Source organism: Saimiri boliviensis, chromosome 14 (genome assembly GCF_048565385.1).
Source record: "Saimiri boliviensis isolate mSaiBol1 chromosome 14, mSaiBol1.pri, whole genome shotgun sequence".
Lineage (NCBI taxonomy): Eukaryota > Metazoa > Chordata > Mammalia > Primates > Cebidae > Saimiri > Saimiri boliviensis.
Window position 1 is genome coordinate 61,852,053 of NC_133462.1, and position 23,522 is coordinate 61,875,574.

Sequence of the window (23,522 nt, forward strand, 5' to 3'; positions counted from 1 at the left end):
CCTGCATACTGCCCAGGAGAAAAAAAAAAAAAAAAAAAAAAAAAAAGTATTATTTCCTCTCACATTGCAACAGTTCCCGGTTTTCTTGGTTGAGTACCAGAAGTAGTTGGCTTGCATTTAGAGCTATGATGTATGAAAAATCATTTATCTTTAAACACTTTAGAATCACAGTGAGATGAGATGCTCACACTGTGAAAGGCACGTGGGAGCTGGGACCAGATGAAAGAACAGCAGATTCTTGTCTCTTGGCCTGTGCTCACCCCTGTTTAAATCTTTGTTTCCCTTTCTCTTTCCCCGATTCTCAGTGTTTAATTCATGTGCCTATAATGTGGACCCACTGCATGGCACCTTAGAGGCTGCAAACTGCTTTTGTGCCCATTGAAGCATTAGAGCTCCAAAGGAATGCTGAGAAATAGAGCAGGGATCATTATTATTCCCATTCAGCAGATGAGGGAACCGAGGCCGAATGTGGCTAGGAGCACACTAAGAATAAGCAACATACCCTGCTCTCTGCAATGGCCCTAGAGAATGATCTTCACATCCTCTGTAAGAAGCACACAATAAGCCATTATGTGTGCTTATTGTGTCCTTCTTATGGCTTGTCACTGCTACAAGAGTGATTTTGTTAAACTTAAATATGGGTTTGCACCTTAAATAAACTGCAGGCAACAATTGAAAAACCTTCCTGGGTCATTTTGTGAACAGAAATTGGCACGCAGAGTTGGTCTTTGAAATGCAGAATGGTAATGGCAGAAGGGCTGGGAAATGGAGTGGGTGGTTTTTGGAGTTTCTTTCCAGCCAGAAGTCTCCTGAAGCCTTTAAGGTCCAGAGCCTGGGCTTTGGCAAGCTGATGAGCCACATGGGTTGCAGTTCTGACACAAGCCCAGCCATTCGCCTGTGACACCTGAGGAGATTGGGACTGTGACCGATGGCAGAGGGCTGCTAGAAATTTCATCTGTCCCTCCAAAATATGAAGAATCACAAAACATTAGAGATGGTGTAGTCTACATTTTCCAAAGTATGCTCTGAGAAACCCAGATCCCCTGGACACTAATATTAGTGTTATAAGAGGAAAGAATTTTACTATCTACTAAATTTGGGAAATGCCAGATTAAACAGCTGTAAGCATGTGTCTTTAATGGTCCTCCAAGCCTTTATTAAGCTAATGTGGATTATGAATCTCCAAGAAGGGGGCCAGAGGAGGTAGCAAGTCCACCCGGCTCAAGAGTCACCCAGCACTAACATACTGAAAAGCAAACTTCAGGGAACTTTAATCTAGTCCATTCTCCTCTGTTCACCAAAGAGGAATATGGAAACTCAGGGATGTATAGTGATCTGCTTGGGGCTGCACAGCTCCTGGATGTCAAACCAAGAGTGGAACAAGCCTGGGTTCTTTCTAGCATTCTTTCAATTCAGTGAATGATATACAGTCCAACATGGGCTAGAGTCTAGAAAATTGCAGCACCCAGGCAAGAAAACTTCCCAACTTTGGCCTTTTACCCCTTTGTAACCAAACGCTGTACATATTTCCATGATTTCGTGTGCCCCAGCCTGCAGGCAGAGAGCACATTCTTATTAAAGATGATCCAACTGATGACCTCCCTCCCAAGTCCCACAGGCCTTTCTGAGTTATGCTCCCAAGGAGTGGAAAGCCCTGGAAGCAAAGACTATAAAGCAGTCTTAGGGTAGACTGATTCCTCTAAGGTCAGTAAAAGAGCCAGGCATGATCTAGAAGGCTCTGAGCCTGCTCACTATGCCCCAGAGTGATTCATGCCTCTTTGTTCGGAAGCCCCTAGTGACAGCACTGGCAAAAGGAGGGTGACTCTTCCCATGGGTAGAATTGAGAACCATTATCTGTGGGGGTGAAGAGGTGCTACTCAAAGATGCTCTCCTTCCCTGTCCGTATCTCCTCTGCTTTGTCCATGCCCAGTTATGAACACTATTATTGTTTCTGCACTGTACATACATTGGAATGGAGTGGGGTGAAGTGCGGTGGAGTGGATTGGAGTGGATTGGAGTGGATTGGATGGAAAGCCTTTGGATTATAACGTGATGCTTCTAAGACGCTGGATCACCTAATTAGGAAGGTAACACTTTTAAGCTGTTAGCCCAGCTGATTCATTTAATAAGCACCTCGGGGTAGGTCCTGAAATGGCTGCAACTCAAATAGGAAACTTCGAGGCCACATGGAGAGTGGGGCAGAAGTAAGAGTCCAGAGAGAGAATCCGGGCAGTGTGGGGATCGTGAGGTGACCTGGCAGGTTTTGGGTATGTGACCGCAGTGAGGAGGCCACTGCAGACAAGCCTCATCTGCCTGAGAGTTCTGTCTGGGGAGAGTGATGCTCCTTTTACCAGATGAAGCTGGAGAAGGAGGAAAGACAGAGAAGCTCCACGGAAGGAGCACCTGCCTCCTGGGCTCGGGGCCCAAGCATCTCTCACCACCATCTCATATGCAGGCATCACACGGCCTGCCACCAGGAACATGGAAAGGGCTGCACACAGAGGCAGTGTCACCCCACGGCTGTACTGCCAGCCCTTTAGGAAGCTGTAGCTTCCTTCGCAGCTGCAGAATTTTCCCCCAAGAGGCCAGGAAGACCATCCAAAAATACAGAGAAGCACTAACCAGGAGGCAGGTACAGCACGAAACCCAAGGGAGACAGGATAGCCAAAGTCTTTGTGTGGAGTTACTTTCTATAGAAGAGATCAACCTCAAACAAATAAACAGGGTGCTTTAAGATTGTCATACGTATTATAGAAGAAAGCACTGGCTCACCTGAGAGAGAGTAACTCTGGGTGTGGGTAAATGGACTCCAGGTAGAATGGTCAGGAAGAGCCTTGTCTAGGGTCCCAGGGAAGTTCTTCTGACCAAGAACTGGACACAGATCCCTCCCAGGCACTACTGTCCCTGAAATGATGATGACAACCAAGAAGCCAAGCAGATTTGGCCTTCTGTGGCCATTCCACCCTCTCCTGCTGCTGTGCCATGGACAGAACCTCACAGCGAGGACTACAGAGAGGGAGGCCCTGCTGCGGTCTCTTCCCAGGGCTTGGGTCATCTTGCTATAGGTTCCTCTCTAACTCAATATAAAGAATACATCCACCCACTTTCCATACTCATCTGAAGTCTAACTCCTCCACAGTGCCCTCCCCAATCAACCCAACCCCAAGGTTTTATTTCTCATTCACTCACTTAGCAACCATGGGCTGGACCTTTAGTGAGTGCCAGGCACAGTACTAGGTTCTAGGATTTCAAAGATGAGTAACACATGGTCCCTGTCCTTTAAGCAGACTGGCCTGCATTCTTAGCTCCTTATTTATATATCTATATTTGGTCTTCATAAATTGATTGTAAGAACTTTTAAGGCCAGGCTCCTATCACAGAAATGTCTATTTGTACTCCAAAGGGTATACAGGAAGTACTCAATGAATGCACGTTGAATAAAGGAGTATTAGCTCCACAACTCAAAGATAGTCCCACGAATAAGGTTATTTTCTTTGCCAGGAGCCATTTTTGCAGAATATTATTGAGAATCTTGCTCTGTTGAGGCACAAGGTGCCTGAACCAGCCACGAAGCCAACAACCTCCACGTCTCCTGAGCTATCGATGTGAAATCAGCCCTAAATCTCAGAGGAATCTGTGGCGGCTGCTCCTGAGCTTTGAAACCCAATGGAAATTGTTGCCAGAAATAGAGTGAGAGGCGGGGAGTACTTTGGAAACAAATGAGAGCAATATTGGAGCTTCAAGCTCCTTAGAATTTGTTTTCTTTTCCTCTGAAAGGGCCTAGATTACAGAAGTCAAGAGAGGAGGGGGAGGACTTTAGCAGAAAGCAGCAGTGTGCAGCCATGGAAGGAACGGGGGCACCCCTTTCATAAGCCCGCTGTTCAGACCTCCACCACGCAGGGCATGGGGGTCCTGAGGCGATTGCTGCAAGGTTACAGAGTGGTGGGAAGGAAAATCCAAAGGTATGAGGGTTTCAGATCTGGGCCTTTGAGTTTTCTGCATTGCACTGAAGACGGAACTAAATGGTTAGAATTCAGCGTATGGGAGGAGGGGTGGGCGGGAAAGATGTTTTCTTATAGCCTAGCTTCAGCTAAGAATACTATGTTTTTAAAGCTATTTAAGAGAGAAGGGAAAGAAGGAACAGTGAGTACAGATCTGCTAATGAGGTGGTGCAGCCTCCTGGAGAACAGGCTGTCATTCCATGGGAGCTCCGGAAGGGGGAGTGATGGACGCCCGGCTCTTGGTCCCAGAGCTGGAAGACAGCCCTTGATTGGCTCCTTACCTGGAAAAGCAGCATCTATAACCCTGTTGTTCTGTGGAAAGGGGAGAGAGAGAGGGTGGGGGAGGCACAAACACAGCTGATTTTGCTTTGTTAAATGTTCAGACCTTTGCCCTCATCCCCTACATTCAAGACTTCCCAGCAGCAGTGTATCGACACAGGAACAAGTATTTTTGATGCCTCCTGGAGACTGGGTCAGCTAAATGAGACTCTTTAAACCTCTTAAGATTAACATGCAATAATGGACAATCTCAAATTTAGAGTACCCCATTTTTCTTTTTACAGCCTGGTAGAGTGAGAGTTCATGCATTCTAGATACTAGGCACCTTTATAAGTGGAAGCTGCTAGATTTGGGGCTCAGGATCTACAGAAAGGCATCTGGCTAAAGATATCCCCCTAGTCTTATATTCCATCCTCCTCAAAGAGAGCTCCACCAGTCAGGGTCCATTTGTCTCCACCTTGTGTACTGTGCCGCCGAAGTCAAGTATCAGCCCACCACCGCTGGCGAGACCTCCTCTGGCCAGTGCCTGCACTCTCAACTGCTGGGTCCCTCCAGGATCCCACCCTGCCAAGAGGAGCAGATCAGCAAATGGGCCAGAAGACCCAAGCACTGGCCACCGGATGGCTATTCAACCAGATCGATCACGAAGGAGTTTCTCATATGCATTTTAAAATAACAAATAGCCACCAATTATTATATAGCTAGGTTGCAAGTTTCCACGCTGTACTAAAATGTACACCAAATCATCCAGCTTCCTTGTTCCTTATAAATCTTTCTCATGAACTTCCACCCCATCAGGCAGCAAAAAGGGAAATGGAGAACTTTGCATTTGAATTTCTCCGCTGTAGCCTATCAATCTCCCTTTCGCTGACCTTGTGCCTTTCAGGAAGACACACAGTCTTAAGATGGCCTTTCCTCTTTCTGCTCTACTTCAAGATGGCATTTTATGTTGAAAGGTATTTACCTGACCTTGTTGTCATATGGGAGAAGGGGGCCTCAGACTTATCAGAGACCCTGAATTCCACAGTCCTCTGGATCTCATCAGAAGCTGACTAGTGACCTCTGTGGTATGACTGGTCCCACTGGCTCATGGGGATCATGCTGACATACTCTACTAAAGGCCCCTAGCCCAGCTGTTTGCTTATCTGAAAAGCCCTAATCATCACCGTCTCCTCACCAACCCCAGCAGGCTGGCCTACTCTACATCCCCTCACAGGGCCATGAGCAGCGATGAGCTGGCCAATGTTTAATAACAGGTCTTGGGGCAGGGGGGAGGTGGAGTCAGGGAGAAGCCCTGATTGTAACTGTTGCCACTGTCCCTGGTGTAAATACTCCTATTAGGCCAGGAGTGGTGGCTCCCACCTGTAATCCCAGCACTTTGTGAGGCTGAGATGGGAGGGTTGTTTGAGCCCAGGAGACCAGCCTAGACAACATAGTAAGACCCTGTCTTTGGAAAAAAATTTAACATTAGGCAGGCATTGGGGTGTATTCCTATAGTCTCAACTACTAGGGTGGCTGAGGTAGGAGGATCACTTCAGCCCAGGGGGTTGAGACTGCAGTGAGGAATGATCACACCACTGCGCTCCAGCTTGGGCAATAGAGCAAGACTCTGTCTAAAAAAAAAAAAAAAAACCTCCAGTACTCCTACCATGGTCACTTTCTAGCTGCCAGCATAACAGCAGAGACGTGCAGAACTGACTCTGGTATGAGCTGGCATGAGCTGGCCCTGGGGAGCTTTCGGGGTCTCTGCCCATCACGTGGCACTGTCTCAACTCACCTCGTCCCTCGAGGCCTCCCCTTGATTCCTCATTGCCCTCTTGATGTGGTTGCAGGCAGAGGTCCTCCTAGGCTTACAGCCTCCCCCAGCAGGTCCTGGTAAGCCACCCCATCCATGTCACCAGTCTCTCTATTCCTGAACAGATGCTCTACTCCAAGAGAGCGAAAGCAAAGATCTGCACTTCTGAAAACTACACCATCTGTCTCCCATCCCCTTTCCAGGATCCACTTGGACCAAAAGTATCCATCTTTCCACCTCCTCTTCCCCTCTGCCAAGGGCCTCGCTTGTATCACATTCTTTTTATTCCCAGGGCTCTAAGTCTCATAGTCGTGTTTTAATGGCAGAAGAGGTTTCCCTCTAGTCCATGGAACTGATTTTACCACGAATCCTCCAGATGTGGATTACCAGGAATGAAATACATCAATAAATGTCTCTAGAATATCATCTCTGTTACAACTGTTTATCATTGTAGCAGAACAGAAAAATAAAAAAGAAACAGAATTGTTTATCATGTGTGAAGTAATGTCTCTGTGTGTGCCATTTCATTTAACCTTTACTGTATCATAAAGGGTTTTGCCCCCACTTTACAGATGAGGAAATGGATTCCAAGAGGTCAGTGACTTGCCTGAGGCCATTTAACTGGTAACTGGCAGAGGTAAAATCTGAACTCAGGTTGACATCCAAAACTATGCTCTTCACCTAACGCTGAATTGTAGAGGAACAAACTTTCCTTTTGTTCAAAGGCTATTATAAATAGAAGCCACCATAGAGTCTACAGGTAGTTTTTCTCAACTGGAGAAGGGAGGTCATTGCCTAAGAGGGACAGCCATTAGACACATTTTCCTTTTTCTCCATCAGGTTCAAGGAGTATGAGGGAGAGGGTGTTGGCAGGAATGGGGTCTCACTCATCACTCCTGGACACCCAGTACCCTGCCATCAGCTGTTGGAGAGGGTAGGCAGAGTGGAACATCCAAAGAAACAGAGATTCCCTCCAGCCATTTAGCCCCACCCCAAAGATGTGTTTCTAGTATTCATGAGCTGAGTCAGGTCACCCCCAACCAACCCCAGATGCTCCTGCCAGAGACATGGGACTCCTCTTTGACTCAGTCGGCCCCGCCATATGACACATTGCCTAATACTGTAGATAACTGGACTCCCGGAATACATCCCGGGTTCATCCTCTCCTTCCCTCCCATCTGGCCCGAGCCACCATCATCTCTCTCCTAGACTTCTGTCCCCTCCCTGTGTTGTTTTCCATGCTGTGACTCCTGCCCACTCCACTCCCTTCACAGATCAGCCAGCAGGAACTCTTTTAAAAAATACCTCAATGGTGTAAGTAACTCCTCCGCTAAAAATCCTTCATGTCTTCCCATCTCACTTAGAAGTAAATCCAGTATCTTTAACCAGAGTCTACCCAGCCCTTTATGGTCCACCCCTGCTTGCCTCTCCCTGCCCACGCATCATCCCCCATCGTAAGGAGCTCGCTCTGCACCAGCCACGCCGTCCCTTCAGGCTCTGGAGCATGCCATGGTCTTTCCTCCCTTCGAGCTCTGGTACTTAATTTATTTTGCAGAGAAGCTCCTTCACGTGCTCTTTGCTTGGTTGCCTCCTTCACAAACTTTGGGTCTCAGCTTAAATATGACCTGCTCAAGAGGCCTTCCTTGGCCTTTATCTGAAAAAGCCCCTTCCTGTTTATCTCTATGACAAACCCAGGTTTCTACCTTTCATGGTTTTCCCCACACTTTGTAACTGTACATGTGTGACTTAATTGCCCATTGCCTGTCTCCTTCAGACTGGCAGCCCCATGAGGGCAGGGCCAGCGTCTGTATTGTTATCAGTATATATCGGCACCTTGCACACTATAGGTGCCAAATAAATATTGGTTGACTGTTGAATAAATGTGGTAACTCCAGAACTCTGATATAAATTTAGGACATGATTCAATTTAGATTTTCGTGAATAACTATTTGCCCAGCACTGTGCTAAATGTTGTAGGAGTTACAAAAACAGCACAATACTCATTCATTTAACCCATAACAGGTGGGAGAGAGGTACTAGTGAGAAAAATTGGGGGAGGTGGCAGAGTTGTGACATTAGAGAGAAAGCCTGGCTGACTCTATAGTCTGAATAAACATTGTGACTACCATCTGGGCAACACAGGACATGCCTTAGCCCAGCTCAGATCTCCTCAAGGTGGACACTCCCAGGTTATCCACATGGGCACTCTCGCCCTGATATGAGCATGCAGCAAGCATGGTGTGCATGTGGTAGGCATTCCATGAATTTATCATTGTAATTTTCAAAAGCAAGTGAAGAGATAGTTTTATTTTTGCCAATTACCCTGGTTTGCTCCTAATCCTTTCTTCTGATAATTACAAAGATGTATTTTAGTTTCTTTTGCAGCCTGTTTTTATCTTGTTTGAGAAAGCAACTGACCAGACCCTTTTTCTCCTCTTTCCCCCCTCCCTCCAATAAAGCATCCTCAGAAGCTTCAACTCTGGAGGCGATGGGTCGAAAGGAAGAAGATGACTGCAGTTCCTGGAAGAAACAAACCACCAACATCCGGAAAACCTTCATTTTTATGGAAGTGCTGGGATCGTAAGTCCTGGGACCGTGAGGCCGGGTGGGCTGGGCTGCCTTCTGTGGGAGGTTGGAAGAGTTTTCCTGGCTGGCAGCAACTGATGAATGGGACTGAGGCTGCTGTGACTTAATTTCAATGACTTTAAGGGACTCAGAAAGAGTTTTGTGGCCTGGGGAATGGTGGGTGGAGTGGGTAGCAGGTACTTTGGGTAATACAAAAGATGATTTCATACATTGGAGCCCTTGGAGAATACCAGTCCCTTTCCCCCAGGGTTCGCCTCCTTCTGACCCACCTGCTATGACTCTATTCTTCCAGATCTGTGACAGCTTGTGGGTTCTTGCCTCTGTCACAGGACAGGGCAGCTGGAGAGCACTTCTGGAGGTCCAGTGATCCTAGAACTTTCCCTGCCTCCTCCCCTAGCATTTTCATTTCCCTGGTAGTGAACAGGCCAGACCCATCTTCTGCTATAGGTGGTAGAGAAGGGGCCTTTGAGGCCCAGGGAGCTGCTGGGTCACACACACCTGAATCAGCTCCCTGCACCACCATCCTCCCTCTTCCATATGTAAGTGCTTCAGCTGTGCTGTAGTCCATACCTCTGCCAGCCTGCAGGGTGTCTGTGCCTGCTCCTTGAAGATGATTACATGGCTGGCAGACCAGAGACAGCTTGTCTGGAGCTGACTCTCCACTTAGTCCTGCCTCTCCCCTGGGAGGCTGCAGACTCTGACGCAGGCTGGCAGCAGCTCCGGGCCACTGCCCTCCACCCCCTCAGAACCCCAGCTGGTCAGCTAATTAGTCTAGGCTAATTGGGCCTGGGCAGTGAGGAGCAGCTAGCGGGCTGTCCATCCGGGTAAGTTTTCTCTGTAGCCAATGCCACTTCTCTTTGCCCTGACTAGGAAGCAGTGACCTCAGGCAATGATGGCCACCCACGCTCCTGCTGTAGACAGAGAGGAGACTTCTGGGCCCTCCTGGCACAGGCAGGTTGTCAGGCCTTGCAGGTGCCGGAGGATCCCAGCAGTGTGGTGGTCATGAGAGCACTGGTCTTCCATCAAGGGCCTTTACCAAGACAGGAGTGGCTAGAGATGGGGTTTTGGCAGGATAAGGAGACAAGGCTAATGAGTAACTCAGAAACTATTTGCTAAGTGTCCCAAAAATCCAGAGGAGAGGAGAGAAGGGAGTCCAGGTTGATAAGAATTCACTATCTGCTAGACCTGTGCTGTAGGACTCAGAAGACAGAAATACCTTCCCTCTTGGAACTCAGTGAAGTTTACCCCAGCAGCATGTAACCCTGGGAAAACATTGGAGCCATCTGGGGAGTTTAGGCCTCCAACTTTTAACTGTGAAAACGTTTAAACACGAGGAAAAGGTGAAATAATGGTAAAACAAACACCAGTATACTGACCACCTAAATTCAACAATTGTTAGCGTTTCACTGTACAGTATGTATTTTATACAACACACACACACACACACACACACACACACACACACACACACACACAGTCGAACACTGAACTATTTGTAAATAAGCTGCAAACGTGATAACACGTCACCTCTGAATCTTCTGTTTGCATCTCCTAAAATAAAGGCATTTTCACATACATCTATAATATCATTGTCACACTTAAGAAAATGAGTAACGATTCCTTTTAGCCTGGGTGATTTTTGAAAAACAAATCCCTGGTCTCATACCTACTAAACTGGAATTTTGGGAGATAGGATGTGGCCGCCAGGAATCTATATTTTACATGCTTCTGGTTTTCTAATGTATCAGCCCAGCAGTGATTTGGAGGGAGCAGGAGGACAAGACAGAAGGCATGTCACAGCGGTTGCAGAAGTTAGAGGTGCTCAGGACAAAGACAAGTATCCTTAGGCTGCAGACCCCAGAGTTACCACAGTGAGGTGTGGTAGAGAGTGGAGCATTTAGAGAGAGCAGGCTCCTCTGAATCAGGATTCACCAGGATCCCAGGACAAAGGCCTCTTGCCTCTGGTCCTCAGCTCCTCTAGAAGAATGCACCAGGGAGAATATCCTGTTGTCAAACTTGCCCAAATCCACCATTCAGAGCCCTAGGGTAGCTGTAGGGAAACTGTGCAAAAATAGCCCCATAGCAGGGATATGTCACCCAAGTCCCAGGCTTCCTCCTTTCACTGCCCAGGAAGAGATGCTTCTCCTTGGTTCCCTCCTACCTCCTCCACCATCCAGGCTTCCTACAAGAATGGAGAGCTATTCAGAGCAGGAGTGCAACCAAGTTATATCGCAACAAGCACTCCTGGATCCAAAGACCCTTCCTGTCTTGCCTTCTGACCCATGCAACCTTGGCAGTTCAAAACTAGTTCTCTGGTTCTGACCCCGGTAGATGTCACAACCACACCTTCTCCAACACACACACTTAAAGCAGTTTAGGCAGAAGAACAGTAACAGCACTGTAAATTGCCGTAACACTGCGCAACTCCAGGAGGTGGATTTTGCATTCAGTGCTGTGTACATGATACCTCAGAGTTGGGCACACTGAAGGCCCAAATGTGATCCTATTCCACAAGAGGACCCAGAGTAGGGGTTCGTTTTGAAATCTGGGGACCATTATATGTGGTCCCAAAGGGGAGAACTCTCAAGGTGGACCGTACTGTGTCACAGCTGTAAGGAATCTTTAAGGGGGGAATGTGTTTCAACTCCCTTATGTTACAAATTAGGAAAGTGGGGTCTAAAGATGAATATAACACATAATGAATCCTCATCCAGAATTCTCACCCATCTATCCATCCATCCATCTATTAAGCAAATATTTCTTGACTGTTTTTCATGATCAGCCAAGCACAGGACTTGGTACCCACCCACATCCATCTCCCATCATCTCTTGCCTCAGACCTCACAAGTGGCGCTGGACTCTGCCTGCCCTTAACTCTACCTGCTGTTCCACACTCAGTGCTTTTCCCATGCTTCCTCCCCGCCCCACCTGAAACAGCATTTCAGATTCTTTTTTTTTTCTCACTGGGTTAACTCACTCACCCCTTAAAATTAAGCTCAGGGTTTTCTTAAGTCAGAGGGCCATGTATTATGTTCTCAGCTATTCCAAGAGTCATTTTGTACAAATTCTGAAAAAGGTGCTCTTTCATCTAGCCTGCTGTCTGCTGGGGCAGGAAACATAATAATTACCATATGAACATGTATGATGGCTTCAAGGTGAATGGCACCTGCTGGAGTTGTTGCACTGCACAACCTGCCCAAACCACAGCAGAGGCCCTGTCTTAAGTGTCCATTTTCTGTGGTCTCTTAATATGTCATTCTTACATGTTGTATATCCAAGCTAGCCCAATGCTAATCTCAGTGCCAGACAAAGAGAGGGTCCATCAGTTCAACAAGCATTCATTGAATGACTGATAACATTTTTCAAATCAAATGCTAATTGCTTATTTGTCCCTTTTCCTCAGGAGTCTACAGGCTCCTTAAGAATGGAAACACTCACCTTTTAATTTCCAGTGTCTAAGACTCAGTAGGTGCTCAATAAATCTTGGTTGAAGGAATGAGTAAGTGAATGGATGAAAAGAGCAAGCTGAGAAGGCTTTGATTAACTCAGTTCCAAGTGCAGCTGGAAAAACAGGAAACTCAGACACAGGAAACACCAAGTATTTTCTAATGAAGATTTTTTAAGTCCTTACAGAAGCTTCACTACTATTGGGCTTTCATTCTAGCATATCCAGATGGCAGGGCTGTGGATGGCTCAGCTGTTTCCTTACTTAGATTCTCTCTCCTTTTGTACTATTGGGTGTTCTTCACAATGTTATTCAAATAATAATGATGATAATAATAGTATCTAACACATATGGTCTTAATAGACGTCAGAAACACTTTTAAGCACTTTATATATGTCAAGTCATTTAATCTTCCAAACAACCTTGTGAATCAGATACTATTGATACTGCCACTTTTCAGATGAGGAAATTGGGTATATGGAACTTAAGTGACTTTTCACCCAAAAAGCTGAGATTCTAACATGAACAATCAGGTTTCAGCATCTGCACCTACTTTAACTGCTGTTCTGATAGGCTGGTCTCCAGAAAGACCCCCTTCAAACCAAGAGGCCTGGAATTTGGAATCCTACCCTGTATTCCCAATGGGTTCCACCTGCTCTGTCTTCAGAGCCTGCCTCAGAGACTGCTAGATTCTGTCTTTTGTCTTTGCAGATCCTACTGAATGAATGAGAGGATGCTCAGCCTCTGGCCTCTGATAACTAGTTCAGGGTGATCATCACCATCTAAAATTGAGAGAGGAGTCTTTTTGCTCTCACTGTATTTACACCCTGTCCCCTGTGCTACCTCCAGCTGCAACTCCAGTGTGCCACACTGCGTCATGTGGAAAGTGATATGAATTGACTCGCAGTGGCTTCTTTTTAGTGGGCTTGCCGAGTAGAGAAATCTCTACAGCTGAAATGGAGTCTCTGTCTCTAGGGGTCATTCCCAAACTACAGAACCAGGAAATAGCACCCCCTTAGTCCCTCAATCTGTGGTGGGATCTTTTTCTTCCAATATGGTCTTTAAATTAGAAAGCATATTAGCATATCAGATACACCTGCCATCAACATAGTTCAGCAGCGCCCACATGACAGTGAAGGGTAATTATCAGCCCTTCCCTCATCTACTCTTTCACTTTGCCTCTAGGTTTAATAGTTTAACATTTTAGTTGTTAATAATTTCTTTTTTTTGTTGCATTTTAGGTTTTGGGGTACATGTGAAGAACATGCAAGATTGTTGCATAGGTACACACATGGCAGTGTGGTTTGCTGCCTTCCGTCCCCTCACCTGTATCTGCCATTTCTCCCCATGCTATCTCTTCCCACCTCCTCACCCCTCATCCCTCCCCGACTTCCCCCCAACGGACCCCAGTGTGTAGTGCTCCCCTCCCTGTGTCCATGTGTTCTCATTGTTCAACACTCGCCTATGAGTGAGAACATGCGGTATTTGATTTTCTGCTCTTGTGTCAGTTTGCTGAGAATGATGGTTTCCAGGTTCATCCATGTCCCTACAAAGGACACGAACTCATTGTTTTTGATGGCTGCATAATATTCCATGGTGTATATGTACCACATTTTCCCTATCCAGTCTATCATCGATGGGCATTTGGGTGGGTTCCAGGTCTTTGCTATTCTAAACAGTGCTGCAATGAACATTCGTGTGCATGTGTCCTTATTGTAGAATGATTTATAATCCTTTGGATATATACCCAGTAATGGGATTGCTGGGTCAAATGGGATTTCTATTTTTAGGTCATTGAGGAATTGCCACACTGTCTTCCACAATGGTTGAATTAATTTACACTCCCACCAACAGTGTAAAAGTGTTCCTATTTGTCCACATCCTCTCCAGCATCTGTTGTCTCCAGATTTTTTAATGATCGCCATTCTAACTGGTGTGAGATGGTATCTCACTGTGGTTTTGATTTGCATTTCTCTAATGACCAGTGATGATGAGCATTTTTTCATATGTTTGTTGGCCTCATGTATGTCTTCTTTTGTGAAGTGTCTGTTCATATCCTTCTCCCATTTTTGAATGGGTTTGTTTGTTTTTTTTCTTGTAGATCTGTTTTAGTTCTTTGTAAACTCTGGATATCAGCCCCTTGTCAGATGGGTAGACTGCAAAAATTTTTTCTCATTCTGTTGATTGCTGATACACTCTACTGACTGTTTCTTTTGCCGTGCAGAAGCTGTGGAGTTTGATTAGGTCCCATTTGTCTATTTTGGCTTTTGTTGCCATTGCTTTTGGCATTTTGGTCATGAAGTCCTTGCCTACGCCTATGTCCTGAATGGTTTTGCCTAGATTTTCTTCTAGGGTTTTTATGGTGTTAGGTCTGATGTTTAAGTCTTTAATCCATCTGGAGTTAATTTTGGTGTAAGGTGTCAGGAAGGGGTCCTGTTTCTGCTTTCTGCACATGGCTAGCCAGTTTTCCCAACACCATTTATTAAACAGGGAATCCTTTCCCCGTTGCTTGTTTTTGTCAGGTTTGTCGAAGATCAGATGGTTGTAGATATGTTGTGTTTCCTCTGAGGCCTCTGTTCTGTTCCATTGGTCTATATCTCTGTTTTGGTACCTGTACCATGCTGTTTTGATTATTGTAGCCTTGTAGTATAGTTTGAAGTCCAGTAGTGTGATGCTGCTTTGTTCTTTAATAATTTCAAACTTAGAAAAATATTTCAAAAATAAGAATAGCACCAGGCGTGGTGGCTCACACCTATAATCCCAATACTTTGGAAGGCCAAAGCAGGAGAATTGATTGAGTCCAAGAGTTCAAGATCAGTCTGGGCAACTGTATTAGTCCCTTTTTATACTGCTATCAAGAACAGTTCAAGACTCAGTAATTTATAAAGGAAAGAAGTTTAATTAACTCACAGTTCAGCATGGCTGGGGAGGCCTCAGGAAACTTACAATCATGCTGGAAGGTGAAGGGGAAACAAGCCACCTTCTTCACAAGGTGGCAGGAAGGAGAAGTGCCACGTGAAGGGGGAAGAACCCCTTATAAAACCATCAGGTCTCATGAGAACTCACTATCATGAGAACATCATGAGGGAAACTGCCCCCATGATCCAATCAGCTCCACCTGGTCTCTCCCATGACACATGGGGATTATGAAGATTATGGGGATGATAACTGAAGATGAGATTTGAGTGGGACACAAAGCCTAACCGGATCAGCAATACAGTGAGGCCCTGTCTCTAAAAAAAGAATAATAAAATGAGAATAGTAGAAAGAATTCCCAAATGCCCGTCATCCAGATTCACCTCTTATTCATAATTTCCCCCATCTGCCTTCTCACTGCAGTATTATTTGCAGACTCATAGAGATAGATGTAGAAAGATGATTCTTTCCTGATCTCCCCAGAGTTAGTTGTAGACACCATGACCCTTTACCCATCAAGGACATTCATGTATATTTCTAGGGATAGGGTATTCCCTTATGTGACCATCATATAGTCCTCAACTTCAGTCAATTGAACATTGACACATTAAGTGTATCTAATCTGTCATCCATATTCCAGTTTTATCAATTGACCCTATTATGTTTCATAGCATTTTCCTCCTCCAGTACAGATTCCAGTCTAGGATCTGGTATTGCACTGGGGTGTTATTCTCCCTAGCTTTTTTATGGCATTCACATTTTTGAAGAATATAGCTTCCCCCCGCCCCTCGCTACCCTTTTTAAATTTTTGAATTGTCCTGATGTTTCTTCCAGATTTAAATTCAGGATATGCCTTTGTGGCCAGAGGACTATATAGACTCTGCTGCATCCTTTCTGAGGTCTCACATCAGGAAGTGTAAGATGTCCATCCCATATTAAGTTTTATCTTTCGGTATCTTCTCCTCAGAGGAGCTTTCTCAGAAGTTTTCCTGGTGAAGCAAAGACTAACAGGGAAGCTCTTTGCCCTGAAGTGCATCAAGAAGTCACCTGCCTTCCGAGACAGCAGCCTGGAGAATGAGATTGCTGTGTTGAAAAAGTGAGTGGGTCTTAGGGTTGATTGGATGTTACTATGGGATTATAACATTTTATTCACAAATTACCTTCAAGAAGGACTAGGGCTGGATTTCTGCACCCAAAGGGGCATTGTTCCCTTTGATTGAGTTGATGGGTCAGTTCAGTCAATTAGCTAAGTTTAGTTGGACAGCTGTCCTGGCTGATTTTTATTTTTTTATTTTTATTTTTTTGGGCAGCAAATTGATTAGCAAACCCACTGGTGGTAGAATTGATCTGTGCACATAGGTTGGAGAGTAATTAGCTCAAAGGAACAAAAATCAATTGAGGGCCAACATCAGGAAAAGTCAATAATTAGGGAGGCAACATAAGATTTGAAAATTAACCTCAATTTATACCAAAGAAAATGGAGGTTCCGCATCCCGGTCGCCATGATGAAAGCAACACTAACAAATCCTCAAATGTTAACAGCAAGACTCTTACAGCAGACCCTTGCTAAACCCTCATGGTATACCAAAAATGTGTTAGGCACATGAACACAGGATCAGGACCACAAGGATGAGGCAGACAAAATTCCTTACTCTCAGGAGCCTACCTTGGACACAGAGGTGCCCCTAAGAAAATCTAACGAAATTAGATGTGAGTCACTCTGGCAGAAGGCAGAGTTTGGAGGAGATAAAGACTCATTTTGCCTATGTGTGTGTTTTTATGAGTATGAGTTATTGGGCACACTTTCAAAGAAGATTGACCTTGATGGATGACTCACACCTTGTGGGGGCAAGCAGGGCAGTGCAGAAAGGAAATTCAGGCCAAGAGCAGCATGAACTTTAATGTAGAGCCATGAAAATGCAAGGGCTGTTAGGGAAGAGTGAGTACTGGAAGCCTCTGAATTTAGAGTGCATAGTATTAAGAGACAAGTGATGAAACTAAAATCATGAAATGAGACATCATTACAAGGATCTTAGATGCCATGATAAGGAATGTTGGCTTTATTCTGTGGGCAAAAGGAGGAGTCACATTGTCTAATTAATAGGTTGGAGCTACTCCTCTCAAGCACGATAGAGGATGGATTGGACGGTACCAGCCTAGAAGACTAGAGGCCAATTATAAGACTTTCACAATAATTTAGGCATGGATTGAGAATACAAGCAAAGGTAATGACACAATCATGTGTGCCTAAAAGGACTTGATGTGAGAGATGTTTCAGAGAGAGAAGTGATTGGGTTTGGGGTTGTCTGATAGAAGGGAACAAGACAAAAGCATTAAGAGAGCCCCTGAGATTGAGCAATTAATTGAACACAATATCATTGCTTGGGATAGAGAATAAAAAGATGTGTAGGCTTGGATGAAATAGAAAGAAACTGGTTGGAACATACTGAATATAAGTATCCACCTATCTCCACATGAAGACATCTGGTAACATGCAGGAGACATAGGCCTGGGATCCAGGGACATTAAGACAAAGAAAGATTCTCAACTAATTGAGAGCAAGGACCATGTCATCTTTCTTATTACTACCTTGTATCAACAGTATTTATGCTCAATAAATGTTTGTTCAGTGAGTGAATAATTGATAAATTAATGTTAGCATTGCCAACTTATTAGTATAGTTGAATCCATCAAGTGACAACTGTGACAGGTCCATATTTTCTATAATATCTTAAAGAAGATAGTTACTATTGATTATGTGTTTACTATTCCCCAGGCACTGTACTAAGCATTACATATTATCTCCTTTTATCCTGATACAATTCTATAAGAGACATAAACTTTTCAGACAAGGAAAGTAAGGGTTTGAAAACTGGAATAAGCCAGCTGAAGTCACCTAAGGGCCTGATCTAGATCTGAACCCAGGCTTGACTGACTCTGAGTCTAAGCTCTTAACCCCTGCGCTGCACAGCCAAGAGTAAACTTCCTAGAGAATTTTTTCCTTTACAGGCATGCACGGCATTGCTGCTGAGCAAGCTGAGCCCCTCCACTAATATGATCATTCCGCTTGGCTCAGTCTCCGAGTAATCCCAAACAAGGGTAATCGAGGGCTGGACTTCTCTACCATGATGCTACGGACATTTTGAACCAGATAATTTTTTATGGTGTCGGGGGCTGTCCTGTCCATTGTGGGATGTTTAGCAGCATTTCTGCCTCTGCCCACTAGATGCCAGCAGCACATCCCCTGCCCTAGTCGTGAGAATCAAACATGTCTCAAGATATTGCCCAGTGTTCTCTGAGAGGCAAAATAGTTCCTGGTTGAGAATCACATAAGCCATCCCACAGAACTAACCCTAAAAATAAGCATCTGCCTTAATACAGGGAGATTAAGGCAAAGATTCTCACAACATCCTGGAACACTAATTTTTCAGCACTTCCTCCATGGTTATCCCAGAGGAGTCTCAGCTCACCTGAATCCCTCCCATTCTATACAGGCTAAGCATGCCTCATCTGAAATCCAAATGCTCCAAAATCAGAAACATTTTCAGCATTGACAGGATGCCACAAGTAGAAAATTCCACACCTGACCTCATGTGACAGACAGGTCACAGTCAAAATGCATTCAAAACTTTGGTCCATGCACAAAATTATTTTTTAAATATTGCGTAAAATTACCTTCCAGCTATCTGTATAAGGTACATATGAGACATAAATGAATTTCATGTTTAGACTTGGGTCCCATCTCCAAGATTCATCATTATGGATATGCAAATATACCAAAAACTCTTCTAGTCTCAAACATTTTAAATATCAGATACTCAGTCTGTATTTTTTTTATTAGCACCATGCTCTAACCAGCTGAGCTAACCAGACTCTATTCTGTACTTTTTTAATGCAATATTTTTAACATCCAAACACCCACTTTGTAGAATAACTTAGCATTGGGAACTCCCTTAGCCTTCCTCTGTTCTTCTAACTCCTTTAGTAAAGTTTAAAGAGATTCCTGGCATAACAATGAAATGTTTGTTTCCTGAAGGAAGGATGATCAATTATTCATTCAATAAACATGGACCAAGCACCACCATAGGAATCTTTTCTCTGGGATTAATTTGTGACAGTCTACTTATTATGAAGGCTTCACAAAGACCTGGTCTTCCTAAACATCACCATCGAAAACCTCCAGCGAGAACTTTTGGGATAGGTCTGCATTCTTTGTCTGCACCACATGAACCACATATGTTTCATCATACATTTTATTTTTCCCAGGATCAAGCATGAAAACATTGTGACCCTGGAGGACATCTATGAGAGCACCACGCACTACTACCTGGTCATGCAGCTGTAAGTAAAAGGTGACTTGCTTCCTCCACAGAGGCCTGGTGGGGCCTGGGAGGCCTAGAGGAGGTTGGTCGCTGGTGAGGGATGGATGGTGATTCAAAGACAAAAATGAAGACTTCGTTCAAGAGGCTCAGAAATGCCAAGGGTTCTTTTAGATTAAGTGTGCCTCCGGTCATGGGCAGGTTCTGTGTGGGCCACAGGGTAAACCTGGGCTGATTATTGAGCTGCTTTGCACCAGGACAACCTTACCAGGGATTGGGATATTTCCTAATAGTCAGCAAATAGCTGCAACCCCACTCCGTCTATGCCCACCTCTCCTTGCCCCTCACAACCAAGCAACTGAAGGGGTGATGTCAGACTAACAAGGAGTCGCCAGAACCCTTTTCTGTCACCGTGGCTTCAGTCCATTTGGACCAATACATGTTCATCAAACTGGATGGTAAATGTTTTAACATCACTCTGGCATAAAATGACTGTAGGAGCAGAAGCCACAGGTAGATATATTTCAATATAAAGAAAGGTTTTCTCAAAAGAAAGCCACCCAAAGTTAAAGACGGGTTGTGACTGTGTGTCCACCTGCAGGACAGAAGCAGTGCTTATTAGAAAGGTCTCTGCATCACTGCCACATCCAAACAACAGTTCTGTCTGACAGCAACTGCTGTGGAGGTTGGTCGGTGTTTGCGAGGGCTCAGCATTGGGCTCAAAGGCACTTCTGTGTGTAAAGTACACACATACACACACACACACACACACACACACACGCACACACCACTCTGCAATCTCAGCCTGGCTGGACACAATGTGGTTTTTGGCTGATGGGCTGATTCCTAAGAAACTTTAATGAGCTAACTCAGGTCTAAGCAGCTGATTAACCTGGGGATCATCCAAGGCTCTCTAAAGAGTTTGCAGGCAGCCAAGGGAGTGAGGTGGCAAGAGCCCCTAGTGGCACTAACAAGTGACCAGGGACCATCAGGCACTTCAATGAGGCCAAGCCAACAGGACTAGCACACAGTCATTCAGAAGGCAGGGAGGCAAGGAGAGGGGCAGGGTTGGACGCCCCTGAGGACACACCAAGCCTCCTCAGAGCACGGCTGCAGGACCGAGGCCCTCAGGGTCAGGAGTTCATAGCTCTCTACAAACAGCATGTTGCCTACAGGCCTCCAGCTTTTATAGGAGAGCCCAAAGCCTAAAGACCAGAAGCCAAAGAGCAGGAGGAGGTGAATTTCCATCAGAGAAATTCTGTTTCCTGCTCATTGTTTGGGCATGGATGGCCGCATCTAATGCCATGGGACAGTGGTAAGGGGGATGAGGAGGGTGAAAAGACTGGAACCCTTTGCTCATGGTTGAAATGGTCTGGGAATATTTATCTCAGAGAAGAGAAGGGCTCCAGAGAGCATTTCACTATCTTTGCATACTTGAAAGACGCATGGGACAGGCTGTTATTCCTGTTCTGTGCAGTCCCAATGGGTGGAATTGGGTAGAAATTGGTAGAAACTACAGGGCATCAGGGTTCAACATAATGTGTAGAAACATTAGGAAGATGCCAAAAAACAGTCTGTCTTAGGTGGTAGAGTGTTCTCTGACACTTACGTGTTCTAGTACTCACTAAAAAACTTCTAGGCAAAATTAGTGTCGATGGTATTTAAGAGATAGAAGTCAGACTTGATCTTTAAGCTCCCCTGGGTCCTAAGATACTCTATGATTTGCATCTCAAAGTGCCCCTAAAGCACTACCTGTAATTCCAGCTTTACAAAGCCCAATTTCCCAAAATGAAGAAAGAAATCTTGATATAAGTACAGTTAGTCTCCCTTGCATGCCCTCTCTTTCCTACTTTGTTACCTCTCTCTTTCATCATGGCTTCCTGTGTCATAGCCCAGGAAGGAAGGCGGCTAAGAAGTGTGTCCACACTAAGGGATTACTGACTTCTCGTGCAACCCCAACAAGAAGCATTTACATTTTAAGGGAAATTTCCAGAAAGAGAGAAGTCAATGTTTGACCTATAGAAATGACTGACCAGTGGTATCATTCCAGGTACCCAGAGGGAATGTTCTGAGACTGGAGTACTCCTGCCAGCAGCCCTCCAATCACCGTTCATGGGTGCCTGCCTCTTCCACCAAAGCTGTGTCCCCCATGGCTACGGAGCAAACCCCTTCTCATTACTTTGACCTGCAATGAGAACTGAATTCCTGCTCTTGATCCTATGCCCACAGTGTATCCGGTGGGGAGCTCTTTGACCGGATCCTGGAGCGGGGTGTCTACACAGAGAAGGATGCCAGTCTGGTGATCCAGCAGGTCTTGTCGGCAGTGAAATACCTCCATGAGAATGGCATCGTCCACAGAGACTTAAAGGTGTCAAGCCGGGAGTCCTGGGTGGGAAACAGATAATGATCCTTAAGGAAGCTGCATGGGTTATGGGACATCTAAGCTCCGTAAAGTGAGAGGGTTGGACTAGTGACTCCCAAGGCCCCTTCTGCCCTTAGATTCCTTAAACAGACCTTGGATGGCTGAACAATGGTTATTAATTTGCATCTCAATCTTTTCCTGAACCTTTCACTATGCCTCACCCTAGTTGGATACCAAAATAATACACAGATTTCTTAAACCCAGCCACAGTCAAAACCAAATGCAGCGAAATACTTACTGAGGGCTTACATTGTCCTAGGCATTGCATTGGACTTTGGAGAGATCAGACACCATTAACCAAAGGTTGATTCCCTCAAAATGCAGAGTCCTGGGTTAGTTGGAAGTGAGGGGAGGAAAGGGTGAGTATATCAATGGTTATAAGACTGAGCAACGGCAGAGCCATAAACAAGACACAGAGTGCTGGGGTGCAGGGGTGACGGTGCAGGGAGGAGGAAGGAGGGAAGAATGAGGGAGGATGTGCTGCCCTTGAAGTCAGGAGCACAGGGCTCTGCTTCCCATGGAATTATGTAGCAAGGGTAAGGAAAAATACTTGCTTCAGGTGGTGATATCCTGCACTATGTGTTTTTTCTCCTACAGCCAGAAAACCTGCTGTACCTCACCCCTGAAGAGAACTCGAAGATCATGATCACTGACTTTGGTCTGTCCAAGATGGAACAGAGTGGCGTCATGTCTACTGCCTGTGGGACCCCAGGCTATGTGGGTGAGTCTGGGAGCAGGAAGAAGGTTGACCAGTTGGCTACATTCAACCACGCACGTGCCTATCATTCATAGAAAGGGGTGATTCTGAGAACGTAGGGTTCAACTTTAGGGGGCTATCCAGGTAAGACATGCACTTACAAGGATTAGGGCTAGCCAATTCATCCATCTCTGGATCTGCCCCTACTGCTCCCAAATTCTACATTTTTAAAGACTGCCTACCCCTGAGCCCTCCACAGCCCCTGCCTATACTTTGGCTCTCATTTTTGCAGACAGACTTCCAGCCTTTGTCTTTCCAGCTGGACCAGGGGCAGATGAGATCACAAACCCAGAGATCAGCAGAGAGCTGAGGGATTGAGCACTGACCCCACTCCTTTCTCCCACTCTGGAGGGGTCATCGGCCCCCAGTTATTGGGAGCCTGCAAGCATAGGATATTGAATTTGGGCCTGAGGAATCCAGAAATGGGCTCCTAAATGTCCACCCAAGGAAGCACTCTGGGAAATTGGCAGAGGTGGGGCCTCCTTCTTGAACAGCCCTGTGGGTTTCCAGGGTCCCAAAAAGAGCGAAAACAGGCAGGGAACCTGGGAGAGTATTCTGGGATCTACAGGACAGAAAGCTGAAACTCAGAACATCTGCTCCTGTTCCTTCCCCCTTCACAATCACCACCTGTTTGCAGTTGGGTAATGGGAAGGAGAGCACTGACTCAGGAGAAGGAATCTACCCTCCCAGAAAGGCAGGTCACTCACTCACGAGTAGGTATTGAGTCTCACCAGGTACAAAGCTCTGGTAGCTGCGATGAATACAGAAGGCAGTTCTGTACGCCCCACAGGGCTCCTAATCAGAGGAAGTCATGGCTCAGGCCCTCTGAAACCTGTCAATCTGATGGGGCAGACTAAATGCATCCCCTTAGAAGGTACCCAGAGTCTGATGGGAGAGGTACTGCCTTTGCTCCAGGAGCTCCTAATCTAATGGCAGAGACTCGGCCTCTGCCTCCTGGGGGCTCCCAGGCCTGTGGGAGAGAGACAGCCCTACACTGAAGAT

The 23,522-nt window shown here is 45.6% G+C and overlaps 1 protein-coding gene across 2 annotated transcripts in view; it reads left to right on the forward strand.

The window, feature by feature from the left end:
* Nucleotides 1–23,522, forward strand: part of CAMK1G (calcium/calmodulin dependent protein kinase IG) — a 32,549-nt gene that overhangs the window by 2,595 nt on the left and 6,432 nt on the right. For both annotated transcript variants that reach the window (XM_003930408.2, XM_010340987.2), the window contains exons 2-6: nucleotides 8,535–8,655; nucleotides 15,990–16,118; nucleotides 19,289–19,363; nucleotides 21,571–21,709; nucleotides 22,361–22,484. In XM_003930408.2, the coding sequence (XP_003930457.1) occupies nucleotides 8,564–8,655; nucleotides 15,990–16,118; nucleotides 19,289–19,363; nucleotides 21,571–21,709; nucleotides 22,361–22,484 (559 nt within the window). In that variant the 5' untranslated portion in view covers nucleotides 8,535–8,563. The remainder of the gene's footprint in view (nucleotides 1–8,534; nucleotides 8,656–15,989; nucleotides 16,119–19,288; nucleotides 19,364–21,570; nucleotides 21,710–22,360; nucleotides 22,485–23,522) is intronic.